The following is a 20,674-nucleotide window of genomic DNA, read 5'->3' as shown; positions in this document are numbered from 1 at the left end:
CCAACACAAGCTCTTCTCCTGTCTGGCCCCCCAGTGGTGGAATCAACTCCCCACTTCCATCAGAGACACTGACTGTCTCTCCACCTTCAAGAAAAGGCTCAAGACGCACTTGTTCCGGGAGTACAACGGTACTTAGGAATGGTTCGCTTGACCCGATGTTAGTTTCCTCAAGGATCACAATGACTCTTGCTTAGAGACTTGTTGCTCTTGTGGTTAGTGGTAACTGACTTAAATTTTTGTACTCACTGTGATATATTGTTTTATTATTGTTGCTTGCTTTTTTTTCCACAGGTACACTTGCACTTATAGCAGTTCATGTTGTTTAATTGTAACTTGTTTAACTACATGCTCTTATGGTTCTTCCCTTTGGCACTTATTTTGGTTGTTCACAATGTGTGCTTCATGTTTTGGCTACTCGCAATGTTTTGTGGCTATCTCGTTGTTATGATCAGTGACCTATGCACTTTGTAAAGCTCTCTCTTGGAAGTCGCTTTGGATAAAAGCGTCTGCTAAATGAATAAATGTAAATGTAAATCCCTACTGTTGGAACGGAATTTATATGCACTAGTGCACAGTGCCTTTGATGCAGTCGGTGAGACAAACACAGAATCCTGGAACTATAGATTGATAATGCACACTGCCTGTGATAAAGTAGGTGACACACACACAGATTCCTGGAATTATAGATAGTGCAGTGCCCATGATGCAGCTGGTGATAATAGTTATTCATTTACATTACGTCATTTAGCAGACGCTCTTATCCAGAGCGACTTACAGTAAGTACAGGGACATTCTCCCCGAGGCAAGTAGGGTGAAGTGCCTTGCCCAAGGACACAACGTCATTTGGCACGGCCAGGAATCAAACTGGCAACCTTCAGATTACTAGCCCGCTTCCCTAACCGCTCAGCCACCTGACTCCCTATTCTCAGTGGATTTGGTACTTTTCAACTTTACATTTCTCAAATCACAAATGACTTGAATGAATGAATTGAAAAAGTACTTGTTCAACCTCCACATCATCTACTTATGCACATCATAAAAGCAATTTCTCATTCTTTTAAACAAATTGCCAAGACTCTGATACATTCATGCAAATGATTATGTAGCCAACAATTGTTTGCTGTTTCCAATTGCTTATGTCATGTTTATCAAAATGTATTATATTTGTTCTATGTTAAACTGTACCCCCATCTACATCTAGACATTTATTTCATAAGTCATTACTAGTGTTGGGGGCAGAGGCGTCGCCACGGGTAGGCCTGGGTAGGCACAGGACTACCCAATTTGATCTAAGGCCTACCCAAAAATATTATTCTGCGTACGCCCCTGGTTGGGGGTAACGCCTGGGACACACTGGCTGCGATCTGCTGCGAAGCACCTGGAAGCACCGCCTTTTTTCTTTCGGCGCCCATGTTATCAAATGGGACCAACCACACTGGCTTTGCCTGCAATTGCCTGCGATCTGGAGCGATCATTTCGGCAGCTGGTCGAATTATTTCGCAAGACGCTTGCGAAATCGTCTGCAGGATGATAAAATACACCATATTACCGTATTTCTTCGATTAAACGCCGCCCTCGATTAAACGCCGCACCCAAAAAATCTGAAAAGGTTATTTTTAGTAAATCACAAGTGTATTATAATTCCCTCGAAGCACTAGCAGACACGTGGCTTTCTTGCTACAGGTTTATTTGAAGCTTATTTTACAAATCCACCGTGAAAACTAACCACAGTGGGCCTATAACGAGAAAATAAAGACCACATTAGCTTAATATGAACATACAACAAGGCCGTAGCCATGGAGTCAACATTGGGGGGGCGAATTACATTTTTTATGGTAATTTCGGACAGCGTGCGTGGTTGCCTGTCGTAGCGTAGCACATTTATATTTTATATCAATATATTGGGGGGGACATTTTGACCAGATTTGAATATTGGGGGGGATGTGTCGTAGATAAGGATCAATGCTGGGATATAGCCAATGCCATGTTTATGTACCATGTCAGTGTAAAGGAAAGCTCAGAGTAGCTGAAAGGCTTGGTGACCGGCGCGGAGAAATGCGAGTCTGGTGTGAACACCTTTGAGAAGCCACCTCCCGGAAATGAATCTCTGCAGGTTGGGATGTCTGGCTATGTTTACATTAACATTTGTATCTTTCCTATGATAGGCATTGCTGTAAAATAGTCTTGCATTTTCTGTATCACATTGACATAAGACACCGACAACTGCTCGCTATATCCATGCCTCAAGTAACCGACCGAGGAGCAGGCCCAAATCATTAAGTTACAGACCCCCATGCAGTATGCAGCCGGTGATTAAGATATTGCATTAGATAGATGATGCCTAAAGCAATGTCAGGCTAAACAGAATACAGAGATGTAGTGGACTCAATGGACACTCAGAAGGCCTTTGACCAGATAAAGTGGCCATATACTGTATGTATGAGACCCTAGAGGCATTTGGCTTTGGGAAGGTATTCATCAACTGGATACAGATTTTGTATGCTAATCCCACAGCAAGTGTAATTACAAGCCAGGATTTCTCCCCCAGTTCCTGCTATACTGTGGCACCAGAAAGGGGGACCCTCTCTTGCTTTTTTTGTTTGCCTGAACTGCTAGCAGCAAGTATACGACAACATCCAGCAATATCACCTGCCTTCATCGAAGGGAAAAAGCACCAGTTGCAGATGATGCTTTGCTCTACGTGTCTAAATCACAGGAATCCTACTCTCGATTATGGAGCTGTTTGACCACTTTGGCACCTTGTCAGGGTTTCAAATCAATTGGGATAAAAGCAAATTAATGCCAGTGTACTTAAACCAGAATATCTCCACACTGAACTCTGACATTGACTTCTGGAAAACTCTCTCACTGTCACTGGTCAGGAGTGAACGAGTGGTGAATCGTGCCTTTCAGGACTGTCAGGACTGGGCCATATCCAGCACATAATTCTACTGCTCCATCTTCAAAAAATTTGTTTTTCTAGTAACGCACACACACAAACAAATACTATTGGACATAACGGAGGCAGTCACTTTATGAACAACAATTATTCAACGTGTCTGGAAAGAAACAAGTCTAAGTTGTAGGAACTAGGTCTCCTGACTTGAACAGGTCCTCTAGAATACCCTGGCCTTGGGAAATCTGAAAGAATACACCCATTCGCTACTTATCTATATACTGATTTACCAAATTGTCATTCCAAACGTACGCTCTCATTCCGTTTAACAATCAGGGTATTCTATTGAGGAAATAGAACACCCTGGATGGAAGATATTCTCCCCAGAGACTCAGTAGAAAAATATCTGATTGGTTGCATTTTTCCCGACACAAAATCATTCAAATGCGCGGTGCATGGAGTGAAAACATTATTTTATTTTTTTACAGAATGAATCACATACATTTTTCATCTGAAGATTCCAGGGCCTTCTCTGAATACTTTTTGTTTTCATTCTCATAATTATTGTTAGTAACATTTTTATATTAATAGATACAGTCATTCTTTCTTTACTTCACCTACTTGTTTTAAGTGCAGTGAGGCAGTGACCAAAATAAAACAATATCTCCCAAAAGGCCTTTTTTGTTTCTCACAATGGTAGAGGATGACAAAGCACCCATTTAAAAAGTAACTACACATCCCAATTTCAGTCTTAGCCCCCCTTTTCATTTATCACAAAAAAGGTATATAAATTATGGTTAAATGTTGTGGGAGGGGTATTTTTCATTGGATCTATTGGGACTTCTTGAAGTGCGAAAGTGATACATGACGTGGCCCATTGTCGTGTACAACTTCTCTATGTGATAACGAATGGGACCCCAAAAGGGCCGCTCAACGTCACAAATTTCTTCAAATGTTTTTAAGCACAAGGGGACAAAAATGCCAGAATTTACCCCAAAACATTACAAAATAACTTGTTTGCAAAGAATAGTCCGAACTAAGACAAGGATATAGTGCATCCGGAAAGTATTCACGCGCTTTACACATTTTATGTTACAGCCTTATTCCAAAATTGATGACATTTTTTTTTTTTACACACACAATACCCCATAATGACAATTTGAAAAAAGTTTGTTTAATATTTTGTATAGATTTGCAAAAATTAAGAACGAAAATATAAGTATTCACAGCCTTTGCTCAATACTTTGTTGAAGCACCTTTGGCAGCAATTACAGCCTCAAGTATTTTTAAGTATGATGCTACAAGCTGGGCACACCTATTTTTGGGCAGTGTCTCCCATTCTTCTTTGCAGGACCTCTCAAGCTCCATCAGGCTAGATGGGGAGTGTCGGTGCACAGTCATTTTCAGATCTCTCCAGAGATGTTCAATTGGGTTCAAGTCTGGGCTCTGGCTGGGCCACTCAAGGACATTCATAGAGTTGTCCCGAAGCCACTCCTTTGTTATCTTGGCTGTGTGCTTAGGGTCGTTGTCCTGTTGGAAATGAAACCTTTGCCCCAGTCTGAGGCAGGGTGTAGGCAGAAATTGTATTTTGGGCGGGCCAGTGCAAAAGTGAGTGGGCCTATAGTTTTTCCTAGAAAAAAAAGACTTAAATAATAATTAGCGCAACGTTTTGGCTAAAAATGTTGTTGCACGCCCTGTTTAATTTTTTTTTTTGTCGCTCGCGTTGAGAGCTCTGTAGCCTAGCACACGTGGTTAGTTTACCTAACAGAAGTGAATTTGACGGATACAGTGTGGACAGAGAGCGTCCGATGCTACACGACAGTCGTACGCTCGCATCCAGTTAGGACACGGTGTTACAGAGTAGAAAAAAGAATAGACCAACTGCAAAAACAGTGACACCTTTACTTTGCAATATTCAGCAAAGGCAACAACAAAACACTGTCTAAACATCATGTTCAACCAACAGAGCTCAATAAAGGCTGGACAAACCAGTGTCGTCGAATTAATAATCTAAGTTTTTAACCAATATCAAAATCTAAAACAGCACGGAAACGGCAGCAAAGTATGATGCAAAGTGTTTATTCGAATCCATCACAAAAGATTGATTCCAACAAACGTGAGTAGACCCCGGAGTCTGACTGCAATTTTTCTCCGGACATTTGCTTATATATTTACTCTCCATTATTTTATGATATTTTATCATTGGTACATTATATCTGGTCACAGATGCATTTATGTATTTCACACCCGGTTGGTCAATTGTCACAAAATTTACATTGCCAGTACTTTTCCTCTACATTCCCCTTCCAGGGCCCTCGTGAGGCCTTGCCGCCCAGCTGCACAGGGACACTGAGTTTAACAACATAAATCTGTCCCCTGATATCAGGCGCTTGTAGTTCTCAATATCTGGGCTTTGTAGTCCTTCATGGGAGAGGCCTACACACATACTTCTCTCTTTGGCACTATCTATCTGGTCTTCTACATTTGGCCTTTATTTCTTCTATGTTTTAGTGGCAATTCTAATCAATCAACAGCTTTGCATCTGGTTTTCAATAATATAGCATATAAAAGTAAAAAAGGTGATTAAGTGGTTCTATATCAATCATATAAACCATGATAATTTCTCCATCGTCATAATTACAGCAGTGTGATGTTTTTTCTACAACACCAGCATAGTGGAACGAATACTCAGTGGAGACTGGGGTAGATGATACAAGCGCAGAGCGTATACTTTTATTACAAGCACAAAACAGAGCAGGCAGAAGGCAAAAAATGAATCTAGGCAGAGTTCGGTACACGCTCTGGCAGGATGACAGGTCAAAGGTACCAGACGACTAGCCTGGCTCTGCCGTCCTATGTACTTCCAGTCAATTTTCATTTTGCTTCTGTACTGCGTCTGGGCTTGAGGTATATTGGTCAGATGTCTCCGGTAAACTTTTTACCGGTCCAATCAGCAAACAGAGGGAGTGGCTGAGAACGATGACGTTGATGTCGTGCGCTAGTTTGAGTTGTAGTTCCGTAATGGCGGCGGAGAAAGATGCGAGCGAAGCCATTCGGTCCATTGTGGCAACGCTGCCGAATATCCAGAAGTTAAAGCAATCTTTGATCCCCACGGGATTCGTTTGATTTTCCAACTAGCTCCGTTAGTGTTGAAGGAGTTGGCTAAGGCGAACGCTAGCGATTGGTTATGCCAGATCCAGAGTGGCTCTGGGCAGATCCAATAGTACAGAGTACCCGCCTTCAAGGAAGTTAAAGCTTGTCAATGGATCGAGCACAGACTCTGTACAAATGCAATGTACGAGAGTCTGGTTAGGACCAGGCTACCAGATGACAGGCTAGTAGAGGAATCTCTACGTCTACTAAGTTTAGCCATAATTGTGGCGATGTTAGTACATTGGCTAAAAAGCAGCTAGTCTAGCACAGTTAGCTGGCTAAAGGCCGCCCAGAGTCTTCGGAACCCCTACCAACCATAGCTACCAATAACATTTAGTCATTTAGCAGACGCTCTTAACCAATAACGTTCTACAACTTGCTTCAACAGTTCCATTTTATTCGGAAAACAAATTAAACACACACACCAGTCAACTATAAATCAGGTTTATTGGGTGTGCTCAAGCCTCAACCATTGTTCTCTCTCATATATATTTATTTGTTATTGTTTCTTTTCCGACCCCTAAGCATCCGTCAATATTTGGACTACATAAACAACGTCGGTGTCAAAAGTTTCGTCTTGGTAGCGATTGAGTTGCTTGTATTTTTATTTACGTTCCGCTGCACGGTTCAGGCTGAAATTACGTTTTTGTGGCAAAAAGTGCCTTGTGTCAACAAAGGGAACTCAGTGTTAGCCTACGTCACAACGTCAGCACACGTTAGCAACGACGCATGGATACATCGTGCATAGATGTGCTGTTGCACAGCGAGTATCGTATCGTGCAGTGGTGTACTAGCAGCACATGTACATTTAAGCAAATCAAGACTTGCATGTACAGTAAGTAATGTCACATTAAATAATGTATTTAAACTCAAGCTTGTGTGGTGCGTCGCTGGCTTCAATGCCACAGCCTAAACTTTATGTCAAAAGAAACATTCTCATTTCCTGCGCGTTAGCCATTTCCCCCGAAATAAATGTCAAGCTTATTTAAGTTTTTGGGGGCATATTTTCAGTTAGCAGATGGTACTGTTTGAATCGCGATTCCATCTGAAATACTGCTGGTGACAACATTGTTACAATAGCTTGTTTGAAAGGGGATTCTTAATGAATTATGCAATATGAGTAGGCTAAATGCTTGAAAATATCACTAGAAGAGAAAACTTGCACCTGCAACCGACGCAAGCAAGCACACCCTACAATTTCCCCCAAAATTGTACCCTCTCTAGTATTAATATATTTTCTTAAATACATTTGAATTAAAAAAAAAAACTAAAAATGCATTTTGATCAAACTTGCCTGGGTGGGCCAGTGAGTAATGTGGGCGGGCCAGTGCCGCCCTGGCCCAATACTGGCTACGCGCCTGGTCTGAGGTCCAGAGCGCTCTGGAGCAGGTTTTCATCAAGGATGTCTCTGTACATTGCTGCATTCATCTTTCCCTCGATCCTGACATCTCCCAGTTCCTGTCCCTGAAAAACATCCCCAAGGCATGACGCTGCCATCACCATGATTCACTGTAAGGATGGTATTGGCCAGGTGATGAGCAGAGCCTGGTTTCCTCCAGACATGACGCTTAGCCTTCAGGCCAAATAGTTCAATCTTTGATTCATCTCACCAGAGAATTTTGTTTCTCATTGTCTGAGAGTCCTTCAGGTGCCTTTTGGCAAACTCCAGGTTATATTGACAGGTGTGTGCCTTTCCAAATCATGTCCAATCAACTGAATTTCCCACAGGTGGACTCCAATCAAGTTGTAGAAACATCTCAAGGATGATCAGTGGGAACAGGATGCACCTGAGCTAAATTTTGAGTGTCATGGCAAAGGCATGTTATGTACATGTGATTTTTTGTGAAGCGCTTTGAATACTCTCCGGTTGCATGGTAGATGTGTTATTCTACCCATTTTTAACAGCAACAAAACATTTTGTACTAGATTATTCTTTTGGAGGGTGGAAAAGCAGTGAAAAAAGTTTCAAACTTTCAAAACTTTACGAACAGAGTAAAATGAGGAGGTAGCATACAAACTATCTAAAAAGACTCCACAGTATACAGTGGGTAGATACTTTCAACAAAGTCAAAGTAATCTAAGTAAATACATTAGTGTGCACTTTTTATCAAGCAAAAATTCTGTGATATATAGAAATTCTCTTTGATATATATATATAAATCTCAGATTAAAAATCGTATCTGATGACATGTTTCATGTTCAATAAAACACTTAAATTAGTGGTGGTCATAGATTAATTTTTTTAATCTAGATTAATCTCACTGTAATATTGGCGTTAATCTAGATTAATCTAGATTAAAATGGCTCATTTGAATTCCGCCGAAGGCATTCAGAATATGTGTGCTACCCAAATAATGACTAAAAGTAAGTCTTTGAGAACGGGTTTCTCAAGCCAGGCGCATTAGACCAGGAGCTCATCTCCTGTTTCCAAAATGCATCACAAACTGCTTGAGAAAGCTGTTCTACTATGATAATTGGTGATGAAAATAAATTATGTTCAATAAAATGTACTTGTGTTTATTAACTGTTTATTAGATTAGTTAGCTTGGCTGATAGAGCTGTGCTGACGGGCTTGCCTCGGTTGCACTCAAACATCGTAGTTTGACGACGACTCATCCCCTGCGCTACATCAGTGCTTAGCCCGGCATCTTCCGCATTAGCTAAGGGATGCTTTGCGTTTAGGTGGTATTTGAGACTGGAAGAACTCCCACAGTCAACTAATTCCGCATAGCACAAGGTGCAAACAACCTTAGTCTTGTCGAGGTTTCCATTGGGAAGCTTCTTAAAAATACATTTTCCCTGAAGCAAACCAGGCGGCTTCATAGCTGCATCCATGTTAGCACGTCACGTTTGATGTGATAATTTCATACACAAGGCATACACACAGGTTCGAAGACTCGTTCTCGCCCCCTACAGTGCAATTCGGCTAGGTATACATCCGCGCTAAAATATCAAGGTGAAAGTCATCATAGCTTGCGTAGTATAGACCCAGCTCCCAACCCAATTTTGAGAATAGATTAACGGCGATATTTTTTTTATCGCCCATAATAGTCGCAGCGCGTTAACGCCGATAACGGACCAACACTAACTTAAATACAATTTAAACATGGAATACATACAAATACAAAATACCTTTTTTCTCTGTTGAGCATAACTTACAGAAAGGAAAAGACCCCTATTGATTGTTTTTATGTTGTGGCAACCCTGGAGCTCGGGATAAGGTGATCCGGGGAAGATATTATTCCCATTCGCTGGCTGGCTAATGAGGACCACAGCTGCACGTCGTCAGCCAATCAGGGCGAGACGCTGCATAAAAGCTGGCCAGTACAGGGGAGCAAGGAATAGAGCAACCATGGTGAGAGCTGCATTGGACAACTAACGCGGCTTGAGACGGGGCCTGGCCATGGATCTTTCTCTCCACCGAGGAATATTTTTTTTTTTTTTTTTTTTACTTTGTTTTTGTGTTTTTGCATAATAAATGCAGGGCTGAACTATCCCTGGTTGTGCTGTTTAATTCTGTCATATGAGGTCAAAGCCTGAGTGAGCTCCCTGGTTACCACAATATACTGTATATACAGCCGTTTCTTATGTAGACTGATGGAAAATATATCAACAAATGTGAAGCAACTGTACATTCCCTCAGCATTCCAAGTCTTTCTAGAATGGACCTTCATCAAATTGCCATGGTTACCAGAAGAAATCAAATCTGAAGCTATTTGGCGGCAAGAAAAAGGGTTCATAATTCCTCTCAGTGAGCATTAATAAAGAATACTATCAGACCAGGCCTCTGAAGAGGAAGGAGAGAGCAGCTCCAAGTGCCAAACCCAAGGAAAGAAAGAAGGCCATAATGGCACCTGCAGTCTCTGCCTCGTGATTAGGAACTTTCCTGTGAAGAGAAAGAACAAGGAACAGCCTTAGGGGTGGGCTAGTCTTTTGTGGTTGTTTAAACATCCCTTTGTTGGTTATTTGTCCCAATGTATAAATGACACGGGTTGTCATCTGACACTATTAGTTTTTTACTCATTACAATTTTAAGGAATATGGAAGTATTCATAAAATAAAAATGCTTGTGCTGATCAGTATGGACATGAGGGGTATGAGACTGACTTGACTACACCTTCAAAATATCACTATGCGCGTTTACACCTAAAACAGACTTACTTTGGTCCAAAGCACATACAAAGACTGGCCAGGTATCCATTGGAGAAGGCAAAGAAGATCATGAAGACAATGAACCAGGCGTCGTGCTCAAAATAAATTGGCAAGTTATAACGTGGCTGGACGTTACAAAGCATGAAAAGTGGCACAAAGACCACCCGGGCCACGATGAACAAAGGGAGCAGAATGCTGTCTTTCCCAGGCTAGAGGTGAAAAGGGAGACAGTAAAAAGTAAATAATTTAACAGTAAGTTCAGGTTAGGCTTGGTGAGAAAGTGTGAACAACCCATCAATTATTCAAATCTTTTTTTTTTATCTGACACTTTGTCAGATTGGGGTACTGCAGACAAGAAACGTGTACAGTTTCATTTTTGTTGACTTTACCTCCAATTTCACGCAGCCTGCTGAAGCTATTTGCTCAAGTTATTTAAAAAGCTTTGGCTTTAAAGGTAGGGGTGTAAAACATTTAGCGTTAGGGTGAGGTCAACTGCCAGCTTAGTTATCACCATGAACCCGCTCATTTTTATTACCAATAGCGGACTGGCCATCGGGAGCAATGGGAGAATTCCCAGTGGGCCGAAACACTTCTGGGCTATAAGGCCGCTTGCCTTATAATTTTTTTTAACTACTATTAAAAATGTCGGCAGAAGATTGAGTGACACGGTTGGCCAGTTCCCCTTTTCCCCAGGCCGGTTGGTCTATTCCAAATGAACGTCTATGCAGCCCTTAGCCCCGGCCCCTTTGTCTCGCTTACACACGACAGTGACACTGACAGATCGAAAGCTAGCTAGTAGAGACTATATAACGATGGAAAACCAGGCTAAGAAACGTAAAAGACATCACAAGACAATTTTGCTCGCGCGCTGTGCACGCTCGCATTAACTGTGGAACTCCCTAACTAGCATCACATCAAACACAGAATGTGCATGCATTAGCAGGGCAGCTGTGGTGGTGTATACGGGGGCCGGTTCTGGTGGGCCGGTCTGGATAAAAGTCCAGGGCCTATTTTTACTCCCAGTCCGTCCCTGCTTATTAACTTACCATATTGAGCTACTCACCCACATACACACTGCTGTGAGACTCCTCCCAGCCCAGTCACACAAGTTGAAGAGCAGAAAGCATGACACAGGAATAAAATACTTCTCTGAGAAGGAATAAAATATCAACATTTGAGACCAGACAGATAATGTACTGATGTATAACTGTGGCATACAATAAACAGTTGGCAAGTTTATGTTACTCAGTATTTCACTAAATACAATCACTCATCCGTTTGTACTTCATTCACTGTTGAATGTTATACAATACACGTCACATGCACAGACAAAATAATTTACCCCAGGAGCCTCCGTTGGCAATGGATGACTTCACATCAGCAGTGACTGCAGGGAATGTGCCAATGGTTATGGTGAAGGCAAAGCACACAGCAAGAGCCAATACCCAGATCTACAAAACAGGTGTCAAGGATGAAGAGAGACCAGCTGAGCTCAACACTGAAATATATTTGTTTTTGCTCCACTTACATCAATTTCTATTCGGCCCTTTTGAGCCTCAATTTGATTTTATCACTGTTATAGACATTTAACAAGGTATTACAGTACAAATCACATCTATATTAATACATTTAACTTTAATCAGATTAGTGGTTATGAAGTGGTTGCCTTTGACAGTAGTTTATTTGTAAATGTCCGTGTGACTTGAGTGAATTGGGTCATAGCTAGCTACGGGGCAGACTTTGGAGTGGCAGACCACAAGAATGTGTCCACAAGTGTAGTTCTGTGTTCCAGGGTACCTTTTTGAAAATGGCAGTGATAGAAACTTTTGGTTTTGCATTCTGCTCCACTGGTCTTGAGTCACCAGTATTCTCTAGGGGGAGAAATGAATTGAAGCTTGTTAACTAGCTTAGGATGATGACAAGCTTAATTCCCAGTTTTCGCATAGATAAAGCTAAACTTACATGTATTTATGTCACATAACTGTTTCAATTAAAGATCAAAATCAAATAAATAAATATTTTTTTCAAATCACTACTGCTGGGTTTACCCTTCTTGATCAAATCAATTTCTATATCTCTAGGCAGGCTGTCACTGTTGCTTTCCTGGTAGTATTGAAAGAACTCCTAAGGAAAAAAACAAAATATGTTGCTATTATTAGCACCATATTATTTAGTTACATGTATTTATTTTAAATTTTGCCTTTTAATAGCAACAAAATCACATTCAAAGCCCTGTGTTTAGATTTTTATACCATTTTTGGCAGGGCAACGTAGGATAGAATGGACAAAGAAATGACAGCACAGGCGGTTATGAAGTATCCAAAAGCGGCATCCTGCATTTCAGAGCCACCTACAGAAGTGTGGAGTGGGTAAGTATAACTAAGAATGTTTGTTTTGTATACTTGTATAACTTACTTACGCTTTTTAGAGACGAAAACAGATATGAAGGTACTCACTTGCTATGGCACATATCATAGAGAAGGCTGCAAATGTGCCTGCAAGTCCCTGTCCACTCATGATGGGTGTAGTGTAGGAAGCAGGCAGTAAACCGGCCATGCCAAAGAGACTGCCTTGTAGGATGGCTCCAAACGCTGAAGACAAAATTAACTAAATGTTTTTCTACCAAAATTGAAAAAATTTGAGAGATGCATGGATAGAAATGCTAAATAATTATTTCAAATGCACTCTAAAAACTACAGAAAGAGAGTAACTTACAGTTTATGATGCCAATCTTAATCATGGTCAAGGAGAAAAAGGAGAGGGGTGCAATTTCAACTTTCACAAGTATGGCCGTTATTAAAAATACAACCAAGATCACTGTTAGGCTGCCCATGACACGAAACATTTGTGGGATCCTGTAAGATGACAAGATAACAATCAGTGACAAATGTCATAAGAGAAGATTTGAGAATATGATCCAAATCAGAATATGAAGCAGAAACTTTCATATTTTGACAGCAAAAACAAAACAAACAGAAAATAAACAAAATATGAAAGAAACACAATATGTACATTTTGTACAAGTGATTCCTGGACTTACAAGCTATGCAGGAATGAGTTGAGGCAGGTGAACACTAGCAATGGCACCATAGAGCACAGGGTCATCACATTATTAAACTTTGCTTCCAAAACACTGCGAGTGTCGAAATTGCTCCCAGTTCCATTCACCAAAGGGTTTTCCATGTCAAAAGTGGCAGGTTCCTTCAGGCGACCAGTAAAATACTGTGGTAGTAAATAAACGTGGTAAAATATAAAGTGTTAACTTGTGCATTTATTTAATTTACATTTACAGTATTACCAGTTCATAAAAGTTGATCATAAAGTATAGAAATAGTAACTGTTCATGCCATACCACGTACCATGGTTGCAGTCATGAAGAAGTTCCATGGCAGTAAAGTGCCGATCCCCAACATGAAGAAAATCAGCCAGACAGCATTGTACCTGTTAAAGACAGGGCAATTGAGCTAGGGTTACAAATCTGTTACAAATTGTGTTTACTCATCTACTGGCAACAGGCTATTGAGGATAAAAAAAAAAATATTGTCACTTACTTATCTTTAGGCATGTTAACAGCCATTATTTCATAGATGTAAATAATCACTTCCCTTCACAGCTTAAACACAAAACATTAAAGAAAGATTATAAATACAGAAAACATTTAATTGTTTTCACCATTTTGTTAACACAGGCTACAGTACTTGTTAATACAAATTACAGTGCTGGACATGCAAGACTGTGAACAAAATAAATTGTCAAACAAATTGCATTATGGCATTAATGGCATTAATGGCATTATAAATATGCTGTGAATATAAAAGAAAAACAAATGAGCAGTTGATTTCAATATCAGGGACAATTTCACAGCAAGTACATGTGCCAAAAACTATACTTTCAAAAGATAAAGCCTTCAATTTTAAATTCAGCATCAAGAAAACCATCCAGCTGGACAGAAATGTATTTCAAAGAATGATCAATAAAAAAAATCTAATAATGAGAGACAAATTACTCACAGTGCAGGCTGACTGAATCAACTAGCCATCTATGTAATTGAGAGACATATGAAAGTTGATTCATCCCCCCCTCCCATTCTAAGAACTAGCATGTGGTCTCCTCCCTTTCCCCAGCACATAGTTGGTAGCTCTGTGCGTGTTTCTGCAACTGATAGTGAGAAACTGGTACAATCTTGATGTCTGTTATGCCCCCAACCCTCAGCCCCTTTACATAGACAGATCACTATGTGACTGACACTAGAAGTCAATTTAATGTCCATAGCTATGGCCTTGTTTTAATCACATCTAATGTTAAATTAAAGGGGCGCCGCCAGGAATTTTGGGCCCCATGACAAAAAAAATTGAATTGGGCCCCTCTGCCGTTGTCACCACATCTCTAGGACCTAACTGTCCTATCAAAAGCTTTACATAACTCTAATTAAAGGCTTGTAACTGTCGTAGTTTTTTGTAGTTCAATACTAGTACTAGCACAATATTTACTGCTGGTGATTTGTACATGCAAGTCTGCATACAGTATGCAGTTCACTATTTGATGGAAGATTAGGGAGTCAGGTGGCTGAGCGGTTAGGGAGTTGGGCTAGTAATCTGAAGGTTACCGGTTTGATTCCCGGCTGTGCTGAATAACGTTGTGTCCTTGGGCAAGGCACTTCACCCTACTTGCCTCGGGGAGAATGTCCCTGTACATACTGTAAGTCGCTCTGGATAAGAGCGTCTGCTAAATGACGTAACGTAAATGTAAGATTAAAAGCCAACGTAAAAAATGTCCTTCAGGCAGGACCAAACCATTTCATGCAGATACAGGGGGTTAAAAACAAAGAGATCATTAATTGTATTATTATATTTGAAATATATATACTTAATGATGATGGTTTATATAATATATAATATAATTTTATATTAGTTTTTACTTATTTTTTTGGGCCCGTCAGTCAAGAATTGTCCAAACTTTTCCCCCCTATACGGCGCCCCTGGGAGCGAGATAGGGAAAAGGCATTAGGGGCTCAGGTCTTTCTCCTAGCTACTGCTGGTCGTGACCCAAAAGTGGGTTGAGAGCTGGTATGGAGTGTGTCATGGACGTGTGCTTCTGCTCCGGTAAAAAATCGAACTTTAAGTTACTGAACTTCCGATGGTGTGATTTTATTTTGCAAGGTGCGTAAGCTTGCTGCCCGTATTGTAGAACACAATGTCAAAGTGTGCAGGGCAGTGGGGATCACTGAAGAATAGAGGCTCGGTTGAGTCTGATCTCCACATCTGCCTTAAATAAGTAGAGTATGCATTTTAGAAATAAGTAGCATCCAGTCTTCTCCCTCCATCTGTTCTGCTGTACAAATGTGGAGGCTTAAATACAGGGACTTCGGGTGACAGCCGAACCAAAAACTTCAGGCAGGGACTTCGGGTGACAGCCAAACTAAAAACTTCAGGCAGTTCATATTGTGATGCTTGTGTCCTTTAAAGTTCTATTCAATGCGGATAATGATAATTAGTACAATCCAGATAATCAGCATGTAAAGACTACAGCATCTAGCCATTTCATTTAGTAACATTCTTAAAGTTACTAAATTTGAGATATTAGTACAATTGAAGCCAATTTTCTTTTATACATCGGTAACACTTCTCCAAGAATGTTTGTATTTTCATTACCAAAGATATTGAGAGATATCAAAACTAAATAATAGCATATGATGTATGAGTCAGAGGCAATTTTCTGAGATTTTTTTTTTTTTACAGTTTACAGTGAATTTGTATGGCAACTGTATTCTACACATTCTAAATAATGACTGCAGTCGTAGACAGACTATACCTCAAAAAGTATGTAGTCCATAAACCCTCTCCATACAAGCAGTGTTTGTTGATCCCATCGATGATCAGAACAATGTACATGCTGTAATGATGCAGAGTGGCTTTGTAATCATATACCCTCAAAATGGACTTTACATAACATCACTCAATAAGTAGGCTTAGTTCATTCCTAAGTATGACACATGATCAATACACATATGTGTTCTTTGACCAGTCAACAATGATACACACAGTTCAAATGATAAACTCTATGTAGGCTAAAAATGTTTTAATCTATGTTCAAGTTAAACTCTTCCTTTAAAATAATTTAAATGATAACCTTGACTGACAGGAAAGAATTAAGTATCAGAAAGTAGTAGACATCTGAAATATACATTTAAAGCACATCATTGATGGTTTTTGAAGTGCCTTGTATGACGTTTTGTGAGAAGTTTCCCCATTGCTTTGCCATTCACATCTTAATAAAGACAAATTAAAGCTTTCTTGTGGAAGTTCATTTTTTACCATTGCATGCCAAGGCAATTTGATGGGGAAATATCTTTGAAAATGATACAGTAAGACACCTTTGTGTAAAAAAGGAACACATATGATGCCAGTACTTCAATTATATGATGTAAAGGAATATATTTCAGATTTCTACAACTTTGGAATACTTTGCAAATCAATAAAGGTTATCATTTAAGTGTTTCTAAGAAAGAGTGCATTACCCCAGCATGAATCTAACTTGGACACAACAAAGTTAGAGAGTAATTTGAATAAACTTTCTTATTTTATTGTAAACAAACTCAAAATAGCTTGATGTAGTTTGTCATTGCTTAAAGACCAAGTTAATGTAGATTTAAGATGCACGTTCAAGAAACATCTTGGAATGCATTCAAAGGAGAAATCACTCAATTGTTCTTTGTCAGCAATCAGCCCTTTCAAAACAAAAATGTCAACAAAAGATGTCAGCAGTGCCAGCACCTCAGAGCAGACAGCGAAAGAGTTTCTTCACATTGTTTCATGTGTTCCTGTAAAATGCAACACCTGGAAACTGCGTTAGGGCATTGTATGCTTTTCCCAGACACACAATCAACTGTTGTTTACAACAAGCTGGAAACAGTCTTGAACAGACTCACAGATTAGCTCAGTGGTCCATATGAACAGTATATGTGACCAGTTAGGGTTTGTGAAAAATTGTTTCATGACGTACATAATATTTTAAGTACAGTAGACCAACATAACTACAGTGTAGTACAGTAACAGATGCATTTGCTGACTGCTGAAATGAACCTTTTTGTACATTTGTCAAGTTATCGATTATATGTCTGGTTGTTTGAATTTAACTTCTTTTGAGATGTTTCACAGACAATAGCTAGTCACGTAAGACACAGTTTTGTGTAATAATACATATGTTTCTATTATGAGTGCTGTGGTATATAGGAAACAGTGACTGTCAAAAGGTCTGGTTTGGATAAAGTTTACTCCCTCTTAAGGGTTAAAAAGATACTAGTACTAACTAGACTACTAGACTACTAGATTACATCACAAACATGTGAGTGGCTTGTGAGGCTTGCTGAGGGTGCACTAAAAAGAGGAAATGAAATAAAGATTAGGAAAAAAAAAAATGTTTTTTTTTCTCTATTCAAATAATGTTTCTTGCTTGTATGGAAAACCCATATGTTTTTATTTTGTAAAAATACATTCAATGCAACAAAGGCCTACACTTATGTCATCTATGCCTAGAGGAAAAGTATCGTACTATAACATAGGTCAGGTTTTCAAAGTTCAAAAAAAGTCATAGGTCAGGTAACACCTTTCCCTGTATCCTATGTGAAACCTCACAGTGGAGAGAACACTTTGTCGCCACAGTTTTCAGTTTCCTTACAAAAAATTTGACATGGCAGTGTTACAGCTAGAACAGTTTCAAGAAAACCATGGTGAAACCATGAGAACAGTTTCAAGAAAACCGTGGTGAAACCATGAGAATGACAATAAATAACTTGTTCCTTTACTACATAAAGCAACACTTAAATGTCACATATCATATCTACATCCTTTTTCAATAAACATAAATATAAAAATGATTTTTTTAAATGTATGCTTGTAGTTGCACTTTTTTTCACAAGATTTGCCCATTGTGCTTTGATAAGCACCGAATAATAACAATGTACTCAAAACCGACAATTTGTTATTTCCAACAACAAACCTGCAATTACTTTAATCAGTAACAATAGCGGACAACAACCACAGGAAATCCTACGTAAAATTTTGCATTGTTTATATGTACAAAACATGCTTATCATTCCAAATAAACATAATTTTCTATTTGAGAAAATGAGTTTGACGTTGTAAACTTGAATGTATGGAAGTTTTCAGTGAATAGGCATAGTCTATTTGAACAGTTTGAATCTCACCTGCTGAAACATTGAAATCATTGAGATTTATTCTGTCTCTGTTTGTCAATCCTTGACAGAAACGGTCATATGTTACCATCCTAGTCCTTCTTTGTAAACTACATAGACCCTTCTGAGACAATTGGTTCCCTGACTAGTTATTGGAGAAGTCATAGCTGCTTGTCCTGCAGTTTCTATATTGCGTAATTTATTATGCCTGTACTAGACTCTTTTTACACAAGCATGTCACTCCCTGTCGCCCCCCCCCCTCCCCCCGAGATAAAGTGTCATTTAATTTCAATGAATTTAATTGCGCACAATGACTATTTGCAGACTCAAAAAGTAGAAATTACGTTTGTATTAACCTAGGTTAAAATCAAGCTATACAATTTAAATTTAATAGGTTTTCAGTTTTTTTTTTCTCTCAAGTCATTTCTAGAAACCTAATCCAAACGGATAAGCAAGAGTAACTGAATCAAACGAACACATTGAAGTGTGTCTGAAGTGTGACATAAGGAATGTGTTCTCCAGACATTAAATTTTTGTTCAATCCCCATTCACAGCATTCTGTTTGTGCAGGAATCATTAACTGAACTGATACAATTATTGGCAATCACTATATATGCATGCTTGGTGCATTCTACCTATGATATGAATAGCTGTGATTGACAGGACATCATATTTTATTTAACTTTATAGCACTGTGTTGTGCAGTGCTATGAAAACATTGTACAGTACGAAAGTGCATTTATAGGGCACTCACTCATCCTGAAGTGCTATTATCAATATCACATACTTAACTTCATAACTACACAAACGTGCCATATTATTTTAGAATGATAGACATATCACAGATATTGTCTATATAGATTGCTTTATAAATTCACTGACAATTAAAACAGGACAGTCACAGGGCACAGTTCAAGGTACATTTAACAATATGGATCTGTGTCATTTTTTCTTACTTAAATAAGTGTTTAGTCACCAATAATACAGATCCATACACATAATACATTTGAAATGGTTGGCAAACATGTACTTTCTGGTCTTTTTCAATACAGAAAACTGTTCAAAAAAATAACTTATTTAGTGTTTGAGAGATGTAGGCTGTCTAAACATGGTACACAAATGGGACAACCAACCCCAAAAAGACTAATGATTTCATTGAAAGTAAATAGGAAAACTCACTTGTCACAAGAGGCAGTCAGCACAATGTCCCCTGCGAAAAATGTCTCAACCACAGAAGTTCAAAGACCGTGGGGGCCTTATCTAAAAATCCTCTGGGTTCAACTCTGCTCAGTGGGAGTGGTAAAAAGGAAAACAACATCCACAAACTTTTACCTACTATAGGTTTCCTTCATTTGGACTGCAAGGTCAAGAATTCTAGCTTTGCAGCACATTTTCTGTGTGGTTCTGTCAAATACTTAAAAGAGACATGCTTTTAACCTTCAAATCACAAACTAAACTAAATGTGTCCATTGTAACTTTTAAAGTTCAATTTTGAGACTATCTGTCAAAGTAAAAGTCATTATAACAATGATTTCATCAATTGTCAATGATTAAGATTTGGACACTGGATTTTCACCGGACTTACTGTAAATTGTGTTTAATTGTGTCACTTTCATTCACAGGAACTTTGATATGCCTGTGCAGTAGGTTACTAGTCTACTTATTGTATTTATCATATCCTGGTAAGACAGGTTCTGAGTCAAACTAGAGCATTCTAATCAAGAAGAATTATCTTTCTCACATGCCAAATGTAATGGTAATTGAAGAGAGATATTTTTCAAATGCTACAGTGGGGATTTGATCCAGGGTCCTCTGGATCTGCATTCAAATGCCATATACACATTTACACAAATATTAGTATAGTATATAGTAAGTAAAATTATAGTTTTATAAGTAAAAAGAAAAAAAAAGTTAAACCCAAATACTGAATACACAGCCGTAAATAGGCTGAAACAGATTATCATGGGCCTAAAGTGTTCAGCTCTAGCAATGTTTCCATGGTTAGTGCCACAAAACAGTCTGTATTTTTACCAGACACAGTACAAAAACCATATCCTGCTATAACAGGACTGAGATAGACATGGATAGTTTTTAACACCATACACCATACAAGTATACACTTCACAATGTATTGTAGATGAGATACATACAGTAGAATATGTTATTGTAATTGGACTGAAAGATACAATCACAATGTAAAGTAGTGTCAGATTGCATTTAATACATGTTTACATTGGTAAACATAACAATAAATGTATATTTTTGTATTTGTGTTTTTT

The 20,674-nt window shown here is 39.0% G+C and overlaps 1 protein-coding gene across 2 annotated transcripts; it reads right to left on the bottom strand.

Moving 5' to 3' along the window:
- Positions 1 to 315: 315 nt before the first annotated feature.
- Positions 316 to 19,655, bottom strand: LOC134008606 (equilibrative nucleoside transporter 1-like). Of its 2 annotated transcripts, XR_009928165.1 has the most exons (14): positions 19,575 to 19,655; positions 13,753 to 13,828; positions 13,561 to 13,642; positions 13,242 to 13,423; positions 12,917 to 13,056; positions 12,658 to 12,792; positions 12,454 to 12,551; positions 12,250 to 12,325; positions 11,999 to 12,072; positions 11,544 to 11,652; positions 11,265 to 11,350; positions 10,211 to 10,410; positions 9,762 to 9,935; positions 316 to 529 (listed from the first exon to the last, which is right to left on the bottom strand). XR_009928165.1 is itself a non-coding variant. In XM_062448061.1 (13 exons), the coding sequence occupies exons 2-13, from the start codon at positions 13,776 to 13,778 to the stop codon at positions 9,824 to 9,826; spliced, it is 1,320 nt and encodes a 439-aa protein (XP_062304045.1). In that variant the 5' UTR covers positions 13,779 to 13,828; positions 19,575 to 19,655; the 3' UTR covers positions 6,169 to 9,823. The 2 variants fall into 2 exon arrangements, 1 of the variants encoding a protein (XP_062304045.1); XM_062448061.1 differs by lacking the exon at positions 316 to 529 and having other exon boundaries at positions 6,169 to 9,935.
- Positions 19,656 to 20,674: the final 1,019 nt, after the last annotated feature.

Source organism: Osmerus eperlanus, chromosome 22 (genome assembly GCF_963692335.1).
Source record: "Osmerus eperlanus chromosome 22, fOsmEpe2.1, whole genome shotgun sequence".
Classification (NCBI taxonomy): Eukaryota; Metazoa; Chordata; class Actinopteri; order Osmeriformes; family Osmeridae; genus Osmerus; species Osmerus eperlanus.
The sequence above is the reverse complement of the archived record's forward strand: the minus strand, read 5'-3'. Positions and strand labels throughout refer to the sequence as shown.

Excerpts from the sequence above, each read along its gene's own strand:
- LOC134008606 (XM_062448061.1), bottom strand. The coding sequence starts at position 13,778 with ATGGCTGTTAACATGCCTAAAGATAA. Across the intron at positions 13,643-13,752 it reads GTTAACATGCCTAAAGATAA|GTACAATGCTGTCTGGCTGA; the intron begins GTAAGTGACAAT and ends TGTCTTTAACAG. Across the intron at positions 12,793-12,916 it reads TAAGATTGGCATCATAAACT|CGTTTGGAGCCATCCTACAA; the intron begins GTAAGTTACTCT and ends TTTTGTCTTCAG.